Source organism: Meriones unguiculatus, chromosome X (genome assembly GCF_030254825.1).
Source record: "Meriones unguiculatus strain TT.TT164.6M chromosome X, Bangor_MerUng_6.1, whole genome shotgun sequence".
NCBI classification, from domain to species: Eukaryota; Metazoa; Chordata; class Mammalia; order Rodentia; family Muridae; genus Meriones; species Meriones unguiculatus.
The window spans coordinates 66,708,831-66,731,475 of record NC_083369.1 but is presented as its reverse complement, the minus strand read 5'-3'; the positions used below and the strand labels follow the sequence as shown (position 1 = coordinate 66,731,475).

General features: G+C 39.5%; 1 protein-coding gene and 1 pseudogene across 1 annotated transcript in view; one reads left to right on the top strand and one right to left on the bottom strand.

Annotated features, from left to right (window-relative positions):
• The window catches only part of Chrdl1 (chordin like 1), an 89,374-nt gene that overhangs the window by 39,882 nt on the left and 26,847 nt on the right, over nucleotides 1–22,645 (top strand). Inside the window, exons 4-5 of the mRNA XM_060374457.1 lie at nucleotides 14,108–14,250; nucleotides 16,094–16,187. Of these exons, the coding sequence (XP_060230440.1) occupies nucleotides 14,108–14,250; nucleotides 16,094–16,187 (237 nt within the window). The remainder of the gene's footprint in view (nucleotides 1–14,107; nucleotides 14,251–16,093; nucleotides 16,188–22,645) is intronic.
• Nucleotides 6,048–6,338, bottom strand: LOC110566327 (large ribosomal subunit protein eL37-like; annotated as a pseudogene).

The following is a 22,645-nucleotide window of genomic DNA, read 5'->3' as shown; positions in this document are numbered from 1 at the left end:
CTGAATAGGAGCAACATCTTCCTCCCTCATGGAAATCCAAACTGACTCAAACCATTGTCACAGATCCCCTCAAGAAACACTTTCCCAATTTGAAAAATCCACATGAAATAGTGGGTATCTTACAGAAATTGAGAACTAATGCTCTAGTACGAAAGGTTTCCTATTTGCTTTCTTTTGAAAATTATTTTCACTATTTCAAATATAATTTTTATTTCATAATTTCGTACATGTGTGCAATGTATCTTGATCATGTCCAACCCAAATCCTCTTTCTCACTCTCTCTGGGACCCCCAAATATTTCACTGTCCCATCTTTATATCCCTCTTTTGTTTCTTACTTCTAATTGCTCACAGAATCCAGTTAGTAATTCCTGCATGCACATAGGTGTGGGGCCATCCACATGAGTGTGGGAAACCCACTAGCAACTCCATCCCTGAAGAACAACAACTCCTCTCCTCTCAGCACCCATCATTTGCCAACAGCTCTATAGCTAAGTATGAAACCATATATAATATATATCTCTCTATATATGGTGTCTCTTAAAAGCCTACTTTGAAATTCAAAACATTTTTGCATGTCTTCCAGGAATGGGAATTAGAGATAAAGGTTCTGGGTAGCAGGTTGCTTAATGATATGCATACTTGCATTCAGATTTGTGACAAATATTGAGAGAGACAGTACGGAGAAAATGTCCCATGTGTATGTTCAGAGCTTGGATTGAAGCTATTTGTCAATACTCATTGACCTTTGAGAAGGACATTCTTCTAAGGTATTTTGGAGGGTCCTGGATGAGATGAGCTCTAGAACTAAAGTCCTGAAGCAGTACTTTTTAATCTTGAACCTTCACATGAATTACTGGTCATCTTGAAATAGTGCAGACACTAAATATAGAAAGTGGATTGTGAGCTTCTGCATTTCTACTTAACTCTCTGGTGACAGCAATGCTGCTCACATCATTAACGTTTTTGAGGAGAGTGTTTGTATTCATGGAAACAAAGAGCTGTTCATCTATATGCCACTTTCATATTCGGTAGAACATGTACTAGTCTGGTATCTAATGAAGTATTATTCATTAATGTTTCTTCCTGATACCTCAGTCAACAAGATACAACCAATATGACAACCTTCTTCTTCCTTCTTCTATGCAATCAATTAAGGTTAGGAAAAGTGGGGTAGCAAGTTCTTCCTATTAGTCATCATCTACCCCATATATATAAATGTATATGCATATATGTGTACATATATATATATGTATGTATGTATATGAACTTATACGTAGGCTGACCCAAAACTCACTATTTAGCTGAGAATGGCCTTGAACTTCTGATCGTCCTTTCTTTACTTTCTAAGTGCTAAGATTAGTCATGCACCTCTATGTCCAGTCCATACAGTGCTGGGATTAAAGGTGTACACCACCGCCCCACAGCTTTCTGCTGGTATTTCTAGCACATGGAAGATGAGTCCCTCTTTTGGTGTCTAAAAGGAGAGTCACTGCATTTTTTTAATAGTGTTCCCCTTGCTCCAGCAGCCTGGAGCCTGAAGTTTTTTCTTTTGCCTCTTTCTCTGCAATGTGTGCCAATGACCTCTAGGGACTACTTTCTGAAGGCTGATGCTTACAGTTTACCAAACACTCTAAAATGCATGTTTGGAGAAAAGTTTTCTCCATTAATTCTCGAGTGCCGACTGTATTTTTCCTCCTTTAGTAAGTAATAGGCTAGCAATAAGCTCTTTGAACCATCTTCAGACAGGTCCTGCTTTCAACTTTATTTTCTCTCCTCCAGTCATTCCAGAACACTTTCTCACCAGATCACTTCACTGCTTAAATCACTTCACAGGCTTCTCATCATATTCATAAGAACTGCAAACCGCTGGGCTTGACATCTTAGTGCCTGATATCACTGCACTATCATTGCAAGTACCAACCTGTAGTTTCTATCATTAACGCTCTACAGTATTTCATAGGGGCAGGCCTTTTATCTTGTTTTATATGTCTTCATCATAGAAATTAAAATGTCAGCGAAGCGAAAAGACACAGGAGCTGCTAGAGGTACATGCTAGGCCTTAGCTGAAATGGATAACTCACGATGAGAAATGGGATCTTAAAAATTCACTAGTTAATACTATACAGGAGATGACAAACACCATGATCCTCATATTGTCTAGCTGTTATATTGATACACTGTGGTACATCTCAGAGAGTGCTCCTCTGATGATCTGAGCCTGAGAGTTCACAGGCTCTGTTGTGATCATACAAATTCCTTTACTGTGAGACTTCTGAGATCCTTTAACATGATGAGAGGTACATGGGGTACCTACTATGTAAATCTTTCCCCAACTTTATTTGATGGCCAGAATCTTATTTACACAGAGCATCTTGTGGACTAGTAGTGCTCTGTAGAGCAGACTTGGAAAATGCTGCTGTAGGCAATAAAAAGGAATGCCTGACCAAACTCCCCACTGTCTCATCCAGATGCCTCACATTGTTTCTGTAAGTGCTGCTTGAGGGTAGTGACTCATTTGTCCATTTCAAAGGGGCATTGGCCTAAAAAAAAAGTTCCCCATGGATTAGAACTAAAGGAGTAATAGTAGAAGTCATTTGGGGAATTTATTTGGGGGAAAGAGAAAGGCAGAGAGTGACACATGTTACCACACACCTGTCATTAACAATTACAAACACTGCATGGTAGTTTTAACATTTTCACTGCTAGTGCTAAGCCAGTTAAGATACCTCATGAGAATTAGAAAACATGAAAACCCATAGCTGAGCAGCAGAGGAACAGTCCACAGCTACCAGATCCACAATGGAAAGGTTTGGTTGTGTGTGGTGTTGTTTTAGCCCACATATCAAGAGTGCAATTGAACATCTAAGGTTGAAAATAAATTCGTGCCATTTCTGCTTCAGTTGCTGCACTAGGCTTCTGAGGACTTTTCTAGCCATAGTGTTTGTGGTGTTAAGTACAAAGAAAAGTCCTGACTTTTAGTCCTTTTTTTTTTGGCACTAAAGTTCAGTGTCCCCTTTGCACCTTCAGGGTCTTACTTCCATGGGTTAAAACCAGAGGGATTTCTACTTCCTTCTTGGAGGAAACCTAGAAGATTTATGTATGAGATTAGATAAATAATGCAGCTGATGAGAAAGCTGTGGGATGGAAGTGGAAGAAATCTGGACAGGAAAGGATGTTGAGGTGCCCTCTGAAGATTGGACTGTGAGGAGGCTCCAGAAATATATGCCCTCAGCCCACTGAAGGCTGCTCTCAAATGTGCATCACTGTGGGTGCAGAGAAGATAAAGCAAGTTCTGTGTAGAGACTAGTACTACTGAAGTACCCAAGCACCTATTCTATATCACAGAGTAATATGAATCTGGCAAAACTCATTGATAATTTTCCCAGAAAAAATACATGAATGTAAGCATAAAGTTATTTTATAATTTAAATGCTGATTTCTCTAACCCGTATATCTGGTTGTAAACATTGTTCTCAGAATATCCTGTCCCAATGTTGTGTAAACCCTGTTTCCCAATGGTCCCCTTCTATGTCAATAAAGCAGCTTACAGCCAAATACTGAGCAGGGGAGAAAATGGAGCTGGACTTCCTGCCAGCCAGGTGAGGAGGAGTTAGAGGATAGGAAGTAGGGGAACTAGCTAGGGGATACACGCACTTTCATATGCACAAAATTATGTAATGCACTTCATAATCATATTTGGAAATCATGACTCACCCCATCAATCTGAGATTTAAATGAAGAGCCATTTGACACCTGGATGTGTATGTTTACATCTTAGTGGAATTAAAAATAGACTCTGAATGTTTATGACATCTGAAATACAGACCATGTTTGTTACTTCATGTTTTTCCCTGTGTCTGTGCTAAAGCCATCAAGAGATGGAGGATGAGAGACATGGGCCTTGTTTCCTTTGTAGTTATTGATTACTTAGAAAATAATATAAGTGAGGCCCATGAGATCATACATAAAGACACATGCAGGGAAGCTTAGTGACCTGAATTCTATCTCTAGTCACTGTACATTTTCCCCTGACCTCCACACGCACAATTTAGTATGTGTGCATGCCACCCCCACCGTATACCTGATAGCGAGAACTATGCATTAGGAAGAGACAGATCATAGCAGTTGCTGCAAGACCTCAGAATGCATTTAGTAGACCCTAAGGGCTAAGGAGGATGTGAATCAGCAAAGGGTAGTTTGTGGGGGTGTTTGGTTCAACCATGAGTCACAGCAGAGTTGGCCAGGAGCATAAGGGAGCAGGGGCCTAGTAGTAGAGCATTCTTTAGTTCAGTGGGATATCCTCAGGAGGAACACAGTTGAGATGTATGCCACACCTCTGGCTGGGTCATGCTGTGATGCTCCTCTGTCTGTGCAGGTTTGGCATTGGGTATTTTTCCACAGGCCAACTGATGAGTAGCACTGCAAAGATGGCACTGCCACCAGAAAGGCAGCAAATCACCAGCAGAGGGGCTCTTGCTGATCTAACAGAACTTGAATGGGATATAGTAAGCTCCTGACTGTTACTTAGTTTGCAAGAATAGAGTTCCAAATCTCCTCGTTACCTTCAGCTAGACTGCCATCAGTAAAGTGGAGAAGGAGTCATAGTCAATGAGCTGTTTTGTATAGTTTACTGCACCCCAGGAATTTTCAAAAACAAAAAGCCTGTGTGCATAGTATAAGCCCTACAAGTAAAAATGACTCCTCACAACAAACGCACATACACATTTACGGAAATTTTTTCAAAATAGCACTGGGTGAGGCAGAACTGCAGCAGCCTCATCACTCAACAAGCTGGTCCCCAAACCTAAGAACATACAAGCTACAGCCAAAGCCAAAATCTGTGCTCGGGCTGAAAACACCTTTTAATTCCATCCTTCCCAGCCTTCTGCCTGACAAGAAAGCATATCAGACTGGGTCAGCTACTGCCTGACAGCAGCTGAAACACGAACAGAAATGGGATGAAAAACAACATGCAGCTGGGGTCCGGATGAGGAGGGGAGAAGTGGGATTTAATCAGGGTGTGAGCTTTCAGCGCCCTCTTCCACTCTTTTCCCTCCAGCTGCAGCAGCAGAAGACTGTTTCCTCTCACTCAGCACCTTCTTGCTTGGGACAGAGTGTTGTGTCTGTCTGTTCAGCTGAAGAGTGATCTGCAGAACCTGCTGCAGGAATTTTCTGGTCTGGGACCCCTACTGGGTTGGGCCCGGGGTGGAAGCTGAGAGGCCACTTGTATTGCTGAAGGTGTACATACGGAGTTTCTTTACACTTTCCATGAAGGACTATCTTCCCTGCATCGGTCTTTTTGTTTAATGTAGCAGTGTATCGGCTGGATCGCATTTCCCAAGGTGGATTCTGGGAACCCTGGGCAAAACTATGGCACATGATTGGCCACCCTCTATCCTTTGCTAGTTCTCCATTTATTTTAATGTATTTCTATTTCTGTCACTAGGGTACAAAAGCACCTTTTGTATGGCTGGCATTTTGTCACCCACAATATGCCTTCATTGTTTGATGTACAGCACTTCAGTTTTCTTCTGTACCATTTTTCCCAGCATTTTTAATTTTTTTTATTTATTACAAATTATTTACTTTGTATCTCAGCTGTAGCCCACTTCCTCATCCCCTCCGAATCCTGCCCTGCCTCCCTCTTCTCCTCCCCTGCCCCTTCCCCAGTCCACTGATAGGGGAGGTCTTCCTCTCCTTCTATCTTACCCTAGCCTGTCAGGTCTCTTTGGAACTGGCTGCATTGTTTTCCTCTGTGGCCTGGAGGAGGTGATCAAAGAGCCAGCCACTGGGTTCATGTCAGAGACATTCCCTGTTCCCATTACTAGGGAACCCACTTGGATACTGAGCTGCCATGGGCTACATCTGTGCAGGGGTTCTAGGTTATTTCCATGCATGGTCCTTGGTTGGAGTATCAATCTCAGAAATGACTCCTGGCCCCAGAATATTTTGGTTGTGTTTCATTCTTTGTGAAGCTCCTGTCCCCTTCAGGTCATTTTTTATTTTAGTCTTTGAAACCAGAGCATTTGTGACTGATTGAAATCCTCAAGATGAACTGGATGCTGCAACAGCTGCACTCTTGAGTTTAGGTGTTGTTTTCTCACAAAATCCATGCCTGAATTTGTGATAGACAACTTTTAGGTGCCTCATCCGAGAAGTCCAGGTAGTGTTTCATCTCTTAGCCTTGACACTCCAGTTATACTTTCTCTTGAGCTTGACAGAGTAGCCACATCTGCCACAGGTCGACTTCTGAACATGGTAAGCCTTAGAGCCACAGTGGCAGCACAATGTGTGAATCTTATTGTGTTGCTTTCCGAGGGATGACGTTCCTTTCATTGTCTTGCTTATGCTGCCTAGGCCAAAGAGCCCCTCCAGGTCTTTCTATCTCCCCCTTATTTCATAAGATTCCCTGCACTCTGCCCAAAGTTTGGCTATGAGTTTCAGCATCTGCTTTGATACCCTGCTGGGTAGAGTCTTTCAGAGGCCCTCTGTGCTAGGCTCCTGTCTTGTTCCATGTTTTCTCTCTTCTGATATCTCTCCCTTTTGCCTTTTTGAATGAGTATCTTACCCAGGATCCTCCTTCTTCCTTAGCTTTTTTTAGGTATCCTTTATTTATGTCTAATATCCAATTACAAGTGAGTATATATCATATGTGTCTTTCTGCTTCTGGGATACCTCACATAGGATGATCTTTTCTAGTTCCCACCATTTGCCTGCAAATTTCATGATTTCCTTGTTTTCAATTGCTGAGTAGCATTCCATTGTGTAAATATACCACAATTTTTGTATCCATTCTTCAGTTGAGGGACATCTGAGTTGTTTATTGAGACATTTTCACATACTATAAAATTCACCCTGTTAAAGTATATAGTCTAATGCGTTTTAGCATATCCATAATTGAAACTAACACAATTATCTGCCTCCAGAATATTTCATGTTACCCAAAAGAGGTCCCATACTTACTAGCAGTCACTTTCTACTCTGACTCCTATCCTCAGATCCTGGCATCCACTAATCTAATTTCTGTCTCTTCAAATTGATCTTTTCAATTCATTTTTTAGAAATGGAATTATAAATGTAGTATTTTGTGAGTAAGTTCATTCATTTAGTATATTTTGCAGTTGTTATTGTCTTATTTTGGAACAGGTTTATCACACTTAAAATCAAGCTTATGTTGAACTCAATATTGTAGCTCAGGCTGGCTTTGAACTTTTAGCAATCCTCCTGTTTGCTCCAGATCCTTGAAAACTAGAATTAATATCCAGCCCGCTTATCATACTTTTAAAGAATATTTTAATTTATTTATCTTTGACAATTTCAACGTTTTTATATATCTTGATCATATCCATTACAACTCCCTGCATATACATCTCCTTTCCCCCTTCATATCCTCCACCTCTTCTTCCTCGTCCTTCTTGTTCAAGAAAGGGTTTCTCCACGTTGAATTTGCTGACCTGAAACTTACTCTGTAGACTAGGTTGGCCTTCAGCTCTAAGAAAACTGCCTGCCTCAGCCTCTTGACTTCTGGATCAAAGTGTGTGCCAGACTCCTCTTCTTTTATTAACTCACTTAATCCAGTTAGTGTTGCCCACATACTTATGTGTATGAGATCACCCATTGCAGCATAGACAACTCATCATTAGTCACATTCCTTAAGAAAAATGACATTCCTTTCCTAACTATCATCTATGAGCAAGATTTTCTAAGCCAGTGGTTCTCAACCTTCCTAATGTTCAACCCTTTAAATTTAATACACTTCCTCATGTTGTGGTGACCCCCAACCATAAAATTATTTTCATTGCTACTTGATAACTGTAAGTTTGTTGTTATGAATCATAATGTAAATATTTTTGCAGATAGAGGTTTGTCAATGGTTGAGAACCACTGTTCTATTTTAGTCTAAATCCATCACCAATCCATGCTTGTGTTTTGACATCTTGACATGGTGCAAAGCTTGTGCAGATTATTATAACTGCTTTGAGCTTGTGAATTCAACTGTATCATATGTTCAAACACTGCTGCTCATCATCTGGCTCTTACATTCCTCCATCCTATCTTTCATAGTGTTTCTTGGGCCTTTGAGGGGTAAGTGATACAGATGTTCAATTTAGAACTGAGCACTCAGCAGATACTTATCAGGACATGCCACTACAAAACCAGAAGCAAAAACAAAGCAAAGCCTTCTCTGACTGAAGTTGAAATCAATAGTAATCTATGGCCATGAACATAAATATTTAGAAGACAGCTTAGCAATGGTTCCACATGTCCATTTAGCAGAACAACTGTAGAAGCTTTCCCAGTAGGGCTTATGACCTCCTTAGCAAACGAAGGCTTTGACCAGATTGACAGTAGTAGAGACTGATTTCTTCCTCTGTAGCAGGTCTTAAATCCTATTGGAAAGCAATTGGTTAACATTTAGAAACATCAGTGGAAATCTTCTGTGCAGGCTTCTAATTCTACTCACCTCAATGACCATTAAGTGATAAAGTTGTTATGTGAGACTTCTCTGAGGAGGTGAGACTAGAACTTGCCATGAATGGAGAGAAGAAAGATGATAGATGAATGGAGAAACAGAACAGAATCCTAAACTGAAAACTTTTATGCAAGCCTTTTTGGAAAGCAACTCAGATACTAATTCAAAACAAGATAAAAACTCAAAACAACCAACAATCACCTTTGTTTAGCAATTCCACAAGACATACAGCAGGAAAGGGCACTAAAAAGTGATAGCTGAAATGTATTGAGATGGTGGGAAAAGGAGCTCAACTTTTGTTTCTCTTTCTTGGCTTTTGAGAACCATCCACAATCACAAGCCCATTTGTGACTATCCTTAAATCCTTTTGTCTAAGCACTTTAGTGATTGAAAGCAGAATCTAATATGTGAGTGTGGGAAATATTTTCTCATTCTTCACAGAAAGCAAACATTGAGACCGAGAAATTACAATTGTAAAATTGGGAAGATGGTTCATCTTGTAAGACCACTTACTACACAAGCATAAGGATGTGAGTTCAACTCCAAAAAATCTGCTTAAAAGCCATTTGTGTTCACAAGCACATAATTCCATGTGGTGGGGGCCTGAGACAGGAGGATAGCAGAGGCCTGATGGTTTCCAGTCTTGTTCCAGATTCAATGAAAGACCCTATCTCAAGGGAGAATGTGGAACGTGATAAAGCACAAGTTCCTCTGGCCTCTACTCTATCACACAGTTGTGTATACCCACATACACACATATATATACATACATAAAACCCACGCAACACTTAAAGACAAGTACTGACCCAAATATGGCTGTCACTGACATGGAGAAGATGAGGTAGATGGTGTCCATTAAAAACTGGGGCATAATATGATGATTCAGCACATATTAATATAAGAGCTTAGGAATGAGGAACTGTCTAATCACAATTCAGGATCTGGTAACTTTTGAGAAATTCTAGAAGCCATAAAGACTATGTTTTACTTTATGTATGTAAAAATAAACATTGTCACTGTGTTGAATCCCTGGATGATTTCTAACACAGTACATAGCATTGGCTGAAATTATTGCTTCTTCTTTGGGGTTTAGTGAATACCTTATACAGATGCAGGATCTGCCAGTGTAAGACCATGCTCACTGTAAAAACTATGCACCCCCTCCCCAGATCTTCCTTTGTAAAGATGCTTTCTGCCTTCAAGGGACCCCATCATTTGAGCAAGTGATTATATGATAATTTTACACATTTAATAATAGTATACAACCAGAATTATGTTGAAAACCACTAGATATCGTGTTTACTTCTCACAACTCATAAGGCTGTTATTGTTAGCATCCCCATTTACAGATGAGAGAACTGAGGCAATGAGACAAAAAGCAGTCCACTCAGTTGATATGAAATAGCTAGTTATATGAAAGCTAACTGTTAAGCCCAAATAAGACATTCTGAAGTTAGGTACTCTAAAGAGAAAAATAAAGGATAAAAGAATAAGCATACTATGACCCAGTTATTTTCACTAAGATATTAGTAGTAGTGGTGAGGAGTAAGAAACTTTTCCTACGAAGATACAATGCACACACATCTGTTCACCTCAGAAAGAGAACCCACAACAGACCATAGTAACAAGTAGACCAAAGTTCAATTTGATCAACCAATGAGTTTTCACTGGGGTTCTAACAGGAATATGGGTGAAGATTTACTTATAGGAGCAGAGATAACTCAAAGGTATAGGTAATACAAAACAAACAACAAAACAAAACAAAGCAAAAAACAGCTAACAACACAACAAAAACACCATGAGTGACAATACTCACTAAAGCACACCTTTGGAGCTCTCTGCTTTATTGCACATCCTTGGCGCTCTCTGCAGAACTCTACGGGTCCAAGAATCCCTTTTCTGCCATTATCTAGCCAAAACCTCTTTCTTCAGCAGTTGTTTACTGTTTTTATAAAGCAGGGCAGGGACTTTCAGATTTTTTTAAATATCAAATTTCCCAGACATGTGACAACCTCCTGAGTCTTAACTCTTTCTGGAAGGGGAGTTTTGATTCCCAGGAAAGTCTGTTGGATTTGAAATATCTAATTACAAAGTGACAACCACTTAGGCAACAGGATGAGTTTCCAATAGCAGTGTTTTAGACTTTGTTAAGAGCAAAAGAAGTAATAAATATTTAGGGTAAGGAAGTGTTCTCTAAGCACCCCAGAAATCATAGTTTTGTTTATTCATAAGGTCATCCTTCATGTAAGTTGAGGGAAATGGCTTCTTTTCCAGCTCATCCATAGTGATATGTCTCAATGCTGGTCTTATTTCTTCATGGTGTCTGTTTTCCACTACTTTTCATAGTGTTTTGTTGGAATTTAAGTGGAAACAGAGGACATGGGGAGACTAAAAGCTATGGAGCCTGGATACTTTTGTTAAAGTATTCCTTTGAGTGGTCCTGGAGCCTGCTTGGATTCACACTGATTTTCTGCCAGTTTTCAGCTAGAAGTTATGAGTTTGTTCCAAGGATAGTTGGTTCAAAGCCCAGCCACCTCAGAAAGTCTGAGAATGGAGATGATAGAGACTGGGGTGGCTTGTCTTGCTTATGTGGTTGGGAATCATGCTGTGTTGGCCCTATAAAGATTCAAGAAATGATTTGAGACATGTGCTCCATTCTTAGATAGAAAAATTAAACACAAACAAGGGAAAGTGGCTTGTGTAAGGTTATACAGAATTGATACAGGGACTACCATTATGATTCATAGATACAATTCCAAAACTTTAGCACTCATTTGTGAAAATAACACACATTGGAAGGCAGAAAAACTATTTCTGAGTCTACCCTCCAGCTGAGCAGCTATTGAACATGGATCAAATATTTTCATGTTATCTGTGGTTTCATTTTCATAATTTTCTCCCTGAAACCATTAAGAATGTTAGAAGAGTGAAAGAAATGAAGATACTGAAATAGTTCTATTGCATAAGAACTGGTGGAAGTTTGACCATAATATCTCTCACTTTCTTCGATTTCCATTTGGCTCTGTCTCCTTCTGTCTCCCCATATTCTGTTGAGTAGAGTAGTGGACTCCAGTGCCACATTACTCCAAAGACTACTGCAAAGAAGACTCAGAAAGCTAGTTATCCAGAGGAAAACTTCTCCATGCAGTTGCCCTGCCACTGATGCCACTGAATGCCCAATTGGAAAAATCAATTCAAATTCTTTTGAGGCTATATATTTCCAAAATTGTGTGTGTGTGTCTGTTTGCACACGTGTGTGTGTGTGTGTGTGTGTGTGTGTGTGTGTGTGTGTGTAAATTCAAAAGATCTGCCAGCTTCTGTGAGAGTCATGGCAAATATTGTTTTGTAGGTCATTGTATGTTTCATTTACCACAGAACACTGAGATTTGGAATAATTAGAGCCCAAGGGGCAAATGGCCCTGCTCCTGTCCTTTCCCCAAAGAGTTCCACTCTTTTCTGCCAGCTGCAGCTGTCTGCTTGTATGCACACATGGGCAGGGCCAGGGACTCAGGCCCTAGACAGAAAGTCAATTAGTTTGAAATGAAATCTTTCTTAAAGGGTTCTTGTTTTTTAGGCAAACTTCAGGAACTAATCTTTACATGCTATAAGGATCATGGATAAGTAACATCTGAGGGAAGAACAATCGAGGTTAGAGCAACTTATCCAGAGAAGTAGAAAACCAAGTTTTGAGGCAGATCATTGACTAAAAGTGCAGTTCTCTGGGTATTTTAGGACACATTAAGACAACATAGTTCTCATGCTCTGTCAGTTTGGTGTTTTGGTTTTAACTAAATGAGACTTTTCTTGCTGCAAGTTTGAAGTGATTGGCACTTTTCTTGATAGTGGATAGGAAGGAATTTCAGAATCAGATTCCGGTCAGTATGCTGGTGCTGCCAATTTCAAGTTATGTGACCTTGGGCAGATAAATTAACTTTTTGTGGTACTATATATCAAACTTGATGGCAAGCACTCTAGCACTGACCTATGCTCCAAACCCACGTGATTAAATTTCTTTATTCTTGATTTCTTCGTTTATAAAATTGGCATGACCACATATACATGAGCATATTATTGATGAAAACCAATGAAATAATGTACTTAAAAACATCATGTGCATAATGTACACATAGGACTCAATAAACATTAACTATTGTTATATTATAATGATGACAGATAATGTTATTCTTACCCTTTATCATTTTTACTGCATCTTGAGAATGTCAGTTTGTTTTTAATGGTTATGGTGCTGTATAATTTATCCACATAACATGGATTTTAATTCCCTATAATTTTTACTGGTAAAATTACCCCACACTTTGAACCACTCTCTAATGAAACCCACAGCTCCTCTGATTTCACCTCTTCTACCATCCTGCGGCAAGCACTCTCTACACATTATACATTCTTTTTCATGTGTGCATTGTGTGTCTGCATGTGTGTATGATAAAGAGAGCAAGAGAGAGAGAGAGATGAAGAGAGAGCTACAGAGAGACAGATGCAGACGAGTAGATCAAGAGCATGCTACTCATGCAATATAGAATATAGTAAAGGAAACCCATTAAAAAATTTCCAGAGATCATTCACTTTAAGTAAACTCACTGAGTGAATTAACATTTCTGCTATATGGCAACTGTATGCTAGACTCAGTCAAATAGAGATACATGAAATAGACTAAGTTTTCAAGAAATAATACATACACATACGTACACATACACATACACTGATAGAAGGTGAAAATCAGTTTCAGGACACCAGGATTTGAGTCTTCTTTTAACTTCATTTACTAGTTTCAATACTTCAAGTAAGTCAGTGTCATGATAAGTTTCTCTCCATCATAAAAGAAAGGTAAGACTCTAAACTGCTTGACCCATAGATGGTTATGAATATCACTTTTTAATAATACAGCCTCTTTGTAATGGTTTGCTAGGTGACCATAATCTACAGACACATGTTCCAGAGATATTCACTGTCCAAATTGTGTGCTTGAGCGGTCTAGAGCACTGGCTGAATCATTGTACAAATTTGTGGGAACAAGCAGATGAGAGTTGAAACTTTATATGCAAGGAATTCAGCAGGTAGAAAACAGTGAAGGAAGAAGACTGCCTTCATGGAGGAACTGACAATAAGTAACAACCACAGATACCACAGGAAATTAATGCAAAGTATGAAAAAGCTATATACGACATGACAAGGTATAATGTTCCCAGGATAGTTACAATAGGCAATAGATGGTTCTTTTGAAAGTCTAAAAGAAGACTAAACAGTGGTAGTATGGGTTCCTTTTTAGGTAAGTCCATATCTTATCTAGGCTGTACCAAGTATAAGTTCAATCAAGGCAAAGCCTTGTTCTCTCATTTCTCCAGTCCTTATGATAGTGCTTGGCACATAGGAAGTGTTCAATAAAATCTTGAGAAAAGAACAGTTGCTTAGCTGTAAATCTTCTGTAGCTATCTAAATACTACCTACTATCATTAACCTCTGGAGCAAGGATTGTGTTTTAACTCCCTCTGTATAGTACAGCACCATCCTCTGTTTGGATTATGAAATTCTTTGCAATTTTGCCAATGCTTGATGTGTTTTGTCTGTTTGTCTATTTCTTTGTTTGTTTTCCTCCTCCACTCTGTTCCAGAAGATTCTTTACCACCGGTGAACAATAAGGTAGCCAGCAAGTCATGTGAGTACAATGGAACCACTTACCAACATGGAGAACTGTTCATGGCTGAAGGGCTCTTTCAAAACCGGCAACCCAATCAGTGCACCCAGTGTAGCTGCTCGGTAAGACCCTGCTGCATCTCAATGCCCTTGCTGGTCAACACCCAAATAGGAAAGTCACCACCTCTGCATTCCTGCTGCCAGTGAAGCTGACACTATAAATTGTTTGAACAAAGATGTGTCGTATTTGAATCTTAAGCCTCCCTGCCTATCCAAACTACCTGATCTTCAGCAAGTTTGAACAGCTGCCAAAGAGCTCCAAATCAATTGTATCCAAGGCTTATAGCCACAAGAACATGAAAAAGGCAAAGATGAGCTCTTTGACTTAATCAGCACATACTTTCCCTGAATATTTATACCAACTAACCTTTCACCTGAAGGATTCATAGTTATTGAAGTCCTGGTAATGTCATAAGTAGAACACTTAGTAAGGCCACTTGATACAATTTATAAAAAAATGTGGCATAGATTTATTTTTATCCTATTTCTAGCCATTTCACGAGTGGACCACATCTCTATTCCTTTCATCTTATTGCTAACAGGCAGTCACTCCCAATTTTCTACAATGAAAAAATTATGTTAATGTCTGATAATGACAATTTCCATGGCAATATTAGTAACTATGAATACTTTATAAAGTCTAGCAACTATATCCTTACCTAATGGTGCAGTACAGAACAATGAAATAGAGTGAAAGTATATATTTAGAATGAAGCATGAGAGGAACAATCAATGGCTTCTCGGGGAGACAAAGTTAGCTAGTGGCTTCTGGGGGTAGGGAACAACAGTTTTCTTTAAGGCTGTAGGTCCTCATTCTCCATTGGATGACCCTTCATGCCCATGAGTGGTAAAAATGGACTCAGTGATTTACAGAAAGAAAAAAAGGAAGAGAAAGAAAGAAAGAAAGAAAGAAAGAAAGAAAGAAAGAAAGAAAGAAAGAAAGAAAGAAAGAAAAAGGAAAGAAAGGGACAAGACATTGGGAGGGTTTGGGGATGGTTGGGGGTCTGTGAAGAATTAGGGGAGAAGTGAGGGATGAATGTGATCAAAATGCATTGTATGCATGGGTGAAACTCTCAAATAATTAGTAAAATATTATGCTTTTAAGAAGATGAAGAGTGAGGGGGTGAGGCTCAGCCACAAGTCTGAAAAAAAAGCTGAGCTACACAGCAAGACCACTTGCCTCAAACATAAAAACAAAAAGTAAACAAACAACAAAAATGAAACCAGAAAGAACTTACAAACATCTTTACTAGTTGAATAGGGCAACAAATACTGAATAATCAAGAGAAATGATAGAATCTCTCCCAGTTCAAATTTTCAGTAAAACTACAGTATCTCAGTAACATGGGAGAATATCATGTCTGATGGCCTTTCTGGCCTTGGCAGGATGAGTATCCAAGAACAAACCACAAGGCTTAAGGGATACCATATAAAAGGTAGAATTTTAGAAATTTGGAATCATTTAAATAAGAGATACAACTCCCAAGTAAAATGGTTCCTCTCCCTTACCTCACATGGGTTTGAGCCATGAAATTAAGATCAACTTGTATAATTTCATTCCTCACAAAGATAACCTGTCTTTTTTGTTTCAAGAGAAGATTCTACTGAATGTTATAAATAGTGACTATGGCACAAAGCCTCACTTCCATTCACTCCAAATAGCCAGCTAGGGTTATGAAATGCACTAAAGGATATAGGAAAAATAAAAGGAACAAGACTGTGAGGGTTTGGAGGCTGGTGACAGTCCTCCCTGAACACTGCCTGTTTCCTTGTGCCAGGACACCTGACAAAGATTGCAAAGTCTTTGGAGAGTTTTGAGTCCCCGCTGTGTTCCTGGTACTAAGGCAATCCCTGAAAAATACTTATCTCTGCTCATCCTGGAAGTAACTCTGGTTTTCCTTGGCAGGAGGGCAATGTGTACTGTGGTCTCAAGACTTGCCCCAAACTGACCTGTGCATTCCCAGTCTCTGTTCCAGATTCTTGCTGCCGAGTGTGCAGAGGTAAGTGTTCTCTATCCCAAGAATCGGAATACTGCCATCCTAAAGTACTGGAATTTAGGAAAGAGAAAAATACCTGTTCCATGTCTGAGTCTTTATTTACAGAAATGATCTCAAATTATATGCCAAATGGACTCATCCACCTCAAATGAGTATTTTCTTATTTAGCTTCTATTTTGGTTTTACAATGGTGTCATACTTTCTTCTAGGCTCCTGGACTCGTACTTAACTTTGCTTTGTTGCCTCCTCTCAAATTACCAAATCCATCAGCACTCTTTTCTAGTTTTCCCCACTGGAAATATTAATATTTTCTTCTTCGGCTGCACATAATCAATGGATGTATGAAGCACCTCCTGTATGCTAAATTACAACTAAGCTATGCCCAAACCTGTGTATATAATATATGCACACAAGACATTGCTAGACTTTTTATCATCTTTATGTGGATTACAAAATGGAACCCATACTTAGAATCCTCTATTGCCATTTTTCAGAAAGTCTTTATGTATTTATACCTTCGTATGTGACACCTTTTGAGTGAGACACAACCTACACAGCCATAACAAAGTTTATCATTTCCCTTCCAGAACTCATATTTCATCAGAGGAGGCAAAAGAATAAATAAGCAGCAAATGTCTACATATAAACAATATAAATATTATTATGGTAATAAATAAAATAATATTTTTAAAAATCAGAGGTTTAAGCTTGAGTTGTGAAAAAGGTACTGGATAGAAAGTTTTGAAATTCAAAACTGAAAGACCAAAAGGAGCCATCCATGCAAAGAGCCTGGAGAAGCAAATTCCACACAGAGATGAAAAATAGTTCTAAGGCTCCAGGAAAGGGAGTGCTAGAGGCATTCCAAGAGTCTGAGGAGCAATGTGCCTGGAATAAGGTGACTGTGGTTGAAACTGGCAAGAGACAAGAAGAAGTTGAGGAAGAGCAGAAGTTAAAACATGCAAGGCTGTGGAGGCTATAGAATGGGAGTTTGGATTTCAATTTTTGTGCCCTGTGAAATGAGTTGAAATTTGTGAGCAAGAGCATTGCATGGTTCCATTGTAAAGGGCTCAGTGAATCTTTTGTACAGATTACATTAAAGGGAGGCAATAATATAGGAGGAGAGCCTCGAAAGTTGGTAGAGCGACCTTTCCAGTGTGGAAGGATGGAGCTTGCTCTAGTACCACAGTACAGAGAATTTGTTCTAAGTGGAGCCTAAGGGATCATAATGCTTTGGTTTTAGACACAGCCTTGCTATGTTCCAACTGCATGAAAACCTTCAACCTAACAGTCTCTACAATAAAGAAAACAGTTGTGGGGTTTAAGTGGGATAAGGCAAAAATGGGATGTAGGACAGTACCTAGCATAGCATGAGGAATCAATAATGAAAAGTAAACAAATATGGTATGTATCTACCACCTTGTTTATCAGCCATGGATGTACATAGGGATTGTCATGGTAGACTTAATCCCAGACCAGAAGACTTTGTTTCTAAGGTGTAGCCAAATTAAGAAGCACTGAATTAAAAGGAAATAATATGGGATTTTCCTGTGGCCGTCAGATAGATGAGCCCTATATATTATTTCCATCTTAATATTTCAAAAGGGTGGCTTTAACTATGCTATACCTCTATTCAAACATCTTTGTCCTTACCTATACCATACTTAGCAATGTTTCAGACATAGTTCTAAGCGTCATTCCTAGGTTCCCTTGGCTTTATACATTTACCATTTCTGCTCGAACTCCCTGTTTCCATCTCATGAGGACAGTGTTGATTCATGTCTGAACCACACCTCTAATGACCTTGGAGTAGGTCTCAAGAGTCAGTATTTAAACTGACCCCTCATTCTTTCTACAGTAAAATGGTGATGTATGGACCAGCACTTTGATAAAACACTCCAGAGATCAGTGAGAACAGGTCTCAGTGGTGGTTTGCTGTCTGCTTTGCACAATGAAAGTGAGCTTGCTGAAAGTCTGAAATTGAGATAAATGGATATAAATGTAATTAACTTTAGTATCTGATTTGTTGATCATCTAATTGTTCTATTGGTGTATACTCATTTCTTTTAATATCCTACTTTCCCAGTCCTTGTAAGTCAATACGGATTCAATTACAGTCTAATTAGATTTTTGCTTCAATAAGGTCATGCATCATTCCCTACATTCCCTGTATTTTAAGGTGTGTGCATGCTTGTGTGCGTGTGTGTGTATGTGTGTGTCTGTATGTCTGTGTGTGCCTCAGTGTGTGTATGTGTGTATGTGTGTGTGTGTGTGTGTGTGTGTGTGTGTGTGTGTGGTACCACAGTGTTGTTATTACGTTTGAGTCAGAATAATATAAATTGAAGTATCATGTCCTTTTGTCTTTTTTCCAGCTTAATTTTAATATACCTAATGTCTAAAAGTCTATTATGCACAGATACGCGTGAGGCTGATAATATTCTGATCATTCTAATCCAGTCCTTAGGCCAAGATAATTTTGTTTGAAAATAGAGGTGTGAGAAATATAAACTGGAGAACACTTAATATGAGAAAAAAAAAAAAAAACATTGTCAGATGGAGTACATCCAAAAAGCTATATGCTGCAGAAAACAAGTTATCAAGACCGAAGGACATAAATTTGACATTGTAGGACCACCATCTACACTATTCCATTAAACAAGGCACTTAACCACCCAGAACCTGGGATTTCTCAACTGTAACAATGAAGGATGTGATATTCACCACCCACAGTGGTTGTAAAGATTAACTGTGATGCTATAAAGTGCTAGGATAAAGCCGCATAGAGAGTGATTGTTTAAGAAGTGGCAATTATCCTGAAGTTAAGTAGAACTGAGCCTTCTCTTGTCTGATAACTCTGCCTTTTATTTATTTAATCTCCACAGACAGAGCTTTATTTCTAGTCCTTCTTGTGGGAACAGATCCTGGTACTGACTATTTTCAATTCTCTTGTCATGATTTAAATTTTCCCTTTTAGTGAGTCCTCAGAAGCAGCAGATGAAAGTTCATTATTACTGATCAGGTATTGTCCCTTCATATGCTTGACAATTCATTAAATTCTTCAGTTGGCAGCTCCAGCCTAAATGCACCAATTTCTTTTATCTTTTTTTATGAAAGCTAAACCCTTCTTTTATAAAAAAAAAAAAAAATTCTGTGCCTTTAATTTCTTTACATCTTTCAGTTGTATAAGATGTGCTTGAAATGCCTTTTGAGTTCCCATTTCTGAAGCACTAGTTTGTTGTTGTTGTTGTTTTTTTTTTGAAATGATGTTTGTACAAAGGTGTATCTTATAGAAATGTATTACTCACACAGCAGGGAACCCAGACACTTCTTCCCTATGCTGACCACCCTAACTGCAGGCCAAACATGAAGGAAAAAAAAACAACCTTCTGAGTGCTGAACTTGCAAACCTTCATATAAAAGGCCCCATTGAAACAGCCTGTCTGCACTGTCACCAAACACTAATTCTCGCCATTCTCCATGGGTCAGATGGCAATCCTAGACTCAGATTGAATCTCAGCCCCAGCCTCAGTTGTTTAGACATGTCTGTGAGGCTGGGACAGTCAGGAGAGTGTTGGCAGGGTGCGTGTCATTGCTGGCACTTCAGCAAACCTCATCTGGACTGAAAGCGTAGTGCAAACAGCCACTAGAACTGTAAGGGAAACTTTATCAGAAGAAAAGATCTCTTCAGAGATTGTACTACTCCCATATATGGGGCAGACAGACCTCAAACTAAACCCACACCCATAATTCCCCTCACCATTTATCATTTCGGCTTCCCGTCTCCTGCCTATGTTGCCAAGTGAAAGGAGAAGGCTGTGTACTTGGACTATGGACAAGGGAGGAGAATTTGGGGTAAGCTGCTAAATGTATTCAAAGCCTATCATGTATTTTAAAGATCGTGCGGGTATGTAACACTTACTATACACCACTTGAGCCATACAACAGTAGTGAGAATTATTTTCATTCTTATTCTATAGCTACAAAGTGGAGACAGAGACCCTAAGTGATCTACCCCAGAGTAAGAGACCAAAAGGCAGAATCAAAAATTGAGCCCAGTCATTCTGATTCCAAAGTCTCAAATTTGTAATCGCCACACTAACGTTGGGATACTTTTTTTTTAAATTTACTTTCATCAGCGTATGCTAAATTCTTCTCTTTCCCAGAAAAAAAAAATGTCCTAAGAGCAAATTCCAAGGCTGTTTTTGTCCACCCTTTTATCTCCATCACTGAAGTAGGGCCACTTACATAGTAGTTATGTAACAAATATCTCGTTAGTGAATGGAAGTAGATATCTACACCCAAAATTCTTTGAGTATGAAGAGAGAAAAGGGTAGGATGAGGTATTCCCCTCCAGTTGTGATTAAGTAGATTGGAGCCTTACAAAGAAGGGTGGGCAGTACAACTTATCCTTAAGAGGATTTGTCTATATTATGCATCATATATGTTCTTTTTCCTCTTTTACTGTCTTGCACCAGGAAACATTTTTGTCACAGTACTGTAAATGTGTCCCAACAGTTAGTGAGGCAATTACTAATTTGAGACTATGGAGTCAGAATGATTGGGTTCTTTTTAGTTTTGTTTCATTTGCCTCTTATGCCCATGGATTCCTGAACAAATAATGTAATTTACAGCATATACCATATGCCACCAAGGATAGGTGTTATAAAAGTCAGTACCTGAAAAGAAGGGGGACCATAGTTTTGAGAACAGGACTAGAATCTCTGAAGTATCTCCATTCCATCAACTCCTATGATTTCCAGTCTCTTTGAACACTCCAGGATGAGGAAAGCGGGGCATCTAAAATAAGAAAACTGGTGATAGTCCTATAGTCTTGGAATTTTTAAATTTCTGATGCTACCATGAAACCAGCACTGCCATCCAGGCATTTTTCTGCTGTTGTTCTACATTGTACGTGGCCCTAACACTTTAATCTTTTGTTACTTGTTTGGGTAGCTGATGAATAGGGTTGGTTCCTTTTTGTTTTTGTTTTTAAGCTTGAAACTGAATGTCCTTATGCAAACTAAGCTTGCCTTACATTTGTGATCCTCCTGCCTCAGTTTCCCTAATGCTAGGATTGCAGGCATGTGACATCAGACATAGCTCTTTGAAGACCTTGGCTTGTTTTTAAAAGCTTTAAAAACAATCTGGTCATTTCTCTACCTACAACTCATTTCATTGACATGAACACACACTCAGACCCTGTAGCCAAGACTCTGCCATTTCCCCTTGTATTATATATCTCTCTTCAACTTTTCCTACCACAAGCTATAAATGACACCTCCCTTTCACCTATTAGAATGTAATCCATTTTTCATGAGTGCAGCTGAAACCACAGGGCCTCTGAAAGGCTCTGCCCTGCAGACTATCAAAGCAGATGCTGAGACTTATGGCCAACCTTTGAGCAGAGTTCAGGGAATCTCATGAAAGAAGTGGGAGTTAGTAAGACCTGGAGGGGACAGGAGCTCCACAAGGAGAGCAACAGAACCAAAAAATCTGGGCACATGGGTCTTCCCTGAGACTGGTAGTCCAACCAAGTAGCATGCATAGAGATAACCCAGAACCCCTGCACAGATGTAGCCCATGACAGTTCAGTCTCCTAGTGGGTTCCATTGTAATAGGAACAGGGACTGCCTCTGACATAAACTGATTGGCCTGCTCTTTGATCACCTCCCCATGATTGGGGAGCAGCCTTACCAGGCCACAGAAGAAGTCAATGCAGCCAATGCTGATGTGACCTGATAGACTAATATCAGAAGGAAGGAGAGGAGGACCTCCTCTATCAGAGGACTTGGGGAGGGGCATTCATGGAGAAGAAGGAAGAAGGGAAGGATTGGGAGGGGAGGAGGGAGGGAACTACAGGGGATACAAAGTAAATACAGTGTAATTAATAAAAAATATGGTTTTTATTTAGCACTTGACAGTTTCATACATGTACATAATAAGTTTTGTTCGTATTCACCCTCTTATCTTACTCCCACTTCTCCTGAAACCCTTCCTCCCTACAATTCTCTTCCTACCCCTTGCTGAGAAATGATTGGCAGTCAATGAAACTCCATTTCTAATAGATGTGACTCGTGCATCTGGCTTATTGACTCCCTTTTTCAACTAACTGTAGGCCTTAGTCTGTTTCCTAAATGTTAATCTACCTTGTGCTGATAAAACACATCTGAAACTAGGCCGTTTGTAAAGAGATTTATCTCAGAGTTCTAGAGGTTGGAAATTTGAGGTTGTGCTACTTTATCTGTTAGGAGAGGGCCACATGCTACTCCCTCTATGACAAAAAGTGGAATGAAGGAGGCTGGAGAGATAGCTCAGAGGTTAAGAACACTGGCTGCTCTTCCAGAGGCTCTGAGTTGAATTCCCAGCAAGCACATGGTGGCTTGCAACCATCTATAGTGAGATCTGGTGCGCTCTTCTGGCGTGCAAGTGTACACAGGACATTGTATACATAACAAATAAATCTT